The 1,829-nt window shown below is 47.7% G+C and overlaps 1 protein-coding gene across 1 annotated transcript; it reads left to right on the top strand.

The window, feature by feature from the left end:
* The first annotated feature begins 706 nt into the window (after window positions 1-706).
* LOC120108264 (F-box protein At5g07610-like) lies at window positions 707-1,489 on the top strand. The gene has a single exon (XM_039121848.3). It carries the CDS (start codon window positions 707-709, stop codon window positions 1,487-1,489), a length of 783 nt encoding a protein of 260 aa, XP_038977776.3.
* The last annotated feature ends 340 nt before the right edge of the window (window positions 1,490-1,829 follow it).

Raw genomic sequence — 1,829 nt, 5'->3', positions numbered from 1 at the left:
AAATCAATTATTTTAATTGAGAACTAAAATGTCAATTCAATGAATTATGAGATTTATTACCTTATTAGAATAATTGATTACCAATTTTGTGCTAGCAAATCAATTATTGTAATTGAGATCTAAAATATCAATTCAATGAATTATAATAAGCCCTCAAAACCTCACTATTTGTAGAAGCCCCTACGTCTTCCTTCCTTCTTGAACGCTCCCTCTTAGACCCAGAAGCTGCCAGATCTCGGCACCCCATCGGTGTCGCCGAAGAAGATGCTCGTAGCTCCTCCCTAAAGCTAGGTAAGCTCCCGACCACCTCATCTTTCTTCTTCCCTGCCTTCTATCCTCCCAATTTACTCGGGATAACAGAGAGAGAGAGAGAGAGGAAGAAAGAAAGAAAGAAAAGAAGAAAAAGAAGAGAGGGAAGGGGGGATTTACCTGTGTGCGGCAGCAAGCGTCGCCGGCGCCGCTGGTCCTCGCCGTGGGCTCTTCTTCTCCTGAGCTCTCTCTTCTCCACGGGAGGAAGAGAGGGCCGGCCACTGCAGCCGTAGCCGGTGCCACCGGTCCCCCCCCCCCCCCCCCCCCCCACATTGCGGGCCAACTTTGAGTCTGTTGAGCCGTATTTGGGTTTGTTGGGCTATGTTTAATAGTATTTTTGATACGAACCTAATAGGAGGATAGGAAGGAAGAAGTCTAATCTCTCCGCCACAAGAAGATGGTTCGCTGTGTTGCCAAACTGACAGACGATCTCATGGTGGAGATCCTTTCTCGTCTGCCGACCAAGTCCTTTTTCCGGTTTCAATGCGTCTCCAAGTCCTGGCTCGCCCTTTCATCTGATCCCTACTATCAGAATAACTTCCCTCGTGCTGCATCTGGCCTCTTCGTCGATGTCCCTTATGGAGACATGACCGCTTTCGGGCACCGGAGGCGTATCCAATATATTAGCCTCTCAAACAACGATGACGATCTTGCCATCAACACCTCTCTCAGTTTCTTGCGCAAGTTATGGAATATGGAGGTGATATGGAATATGGAGGTGATCAGCTCCTCCAATGGGCTGCTCCTCTGCCGCTCGTGGTGGTGGGTCCGAAAAATCTGCCGCATAACTACATCCCTCTACGTCTGCAATCCCGCCACTAAAGAGTGGACTGTCCTCCCTGGAGGAGAGATCACCAGGTACCTTGCTTTGGGCTTCGAACCTCGCGTCTCCCACCACTACCATGTCCTCGGCTTCGACAGGATCGCTAGGCTTAGGATCTTCTCGACTAGGACAAACCAGTGGGTCGACAGCGAAGTCTCTAATTTCAAAGAGTATCGCAGCCCACAGGCTACTTTCACCAATGGGATTTTCTATGTTACATACGGTCTAAACCAAGTCTTGGGAATTGATCCAGAGGGAAAGGTTTGCCACAGAGTCGAGCTGCCTGAATCCGATTACGTGTACCGTGACTACCGTCTCAGGGGGTTATTTGCATTATATGCTGCGAAGCAAGGGTGAGATAAATGTGTGGATGCTTAAGGACTACTGTCATGTCGATTGGATCTTCAAGCATTGTATTAACGTCAGAGCCATGTTACAGAAACATGGGATCCCTGAAACACCCTATGTTTATGTCACAGAATTTCATCCAGATGTGGATGCTATTTTCCTTCGAATAGATGGCAACATCTTCTCATATCACTTAAATAGTGGTAGATTGGAAGAAGTCTACAACTTGCCTCGTACAAGCGATCTAGGATGTGTTGCGTATTCACCCACTAATCGAAGGGGTTTGGTGATGAGGTTGTCTGATGGGATGGACGACGGACAGATTTATGAACGACTCATGGCAACATAT

Source organism: Phoenix dactylifera, chromosome 15 (assembly GCF_051530095.1).
Source record: "Phoenix dactylifera cultivar Ajwa chromosome 15, Ajwa_hap1_PhDact_Kaust_v1.1, whole genome shotgun sequence".
Taxonomy (NCBI): domain Eukaryota; kingdom Viridiplantae; phylum Streptophyta; class Magnoliopsida; order Arecales; family Arecaceae; genus Phoenix; species Phoenix dactylifera.
The sequence above is the reverse complement of the archived record's forward strand: the minus strand, read 5'-3'. Positions and strand labels throughout refer to the sequence as shown.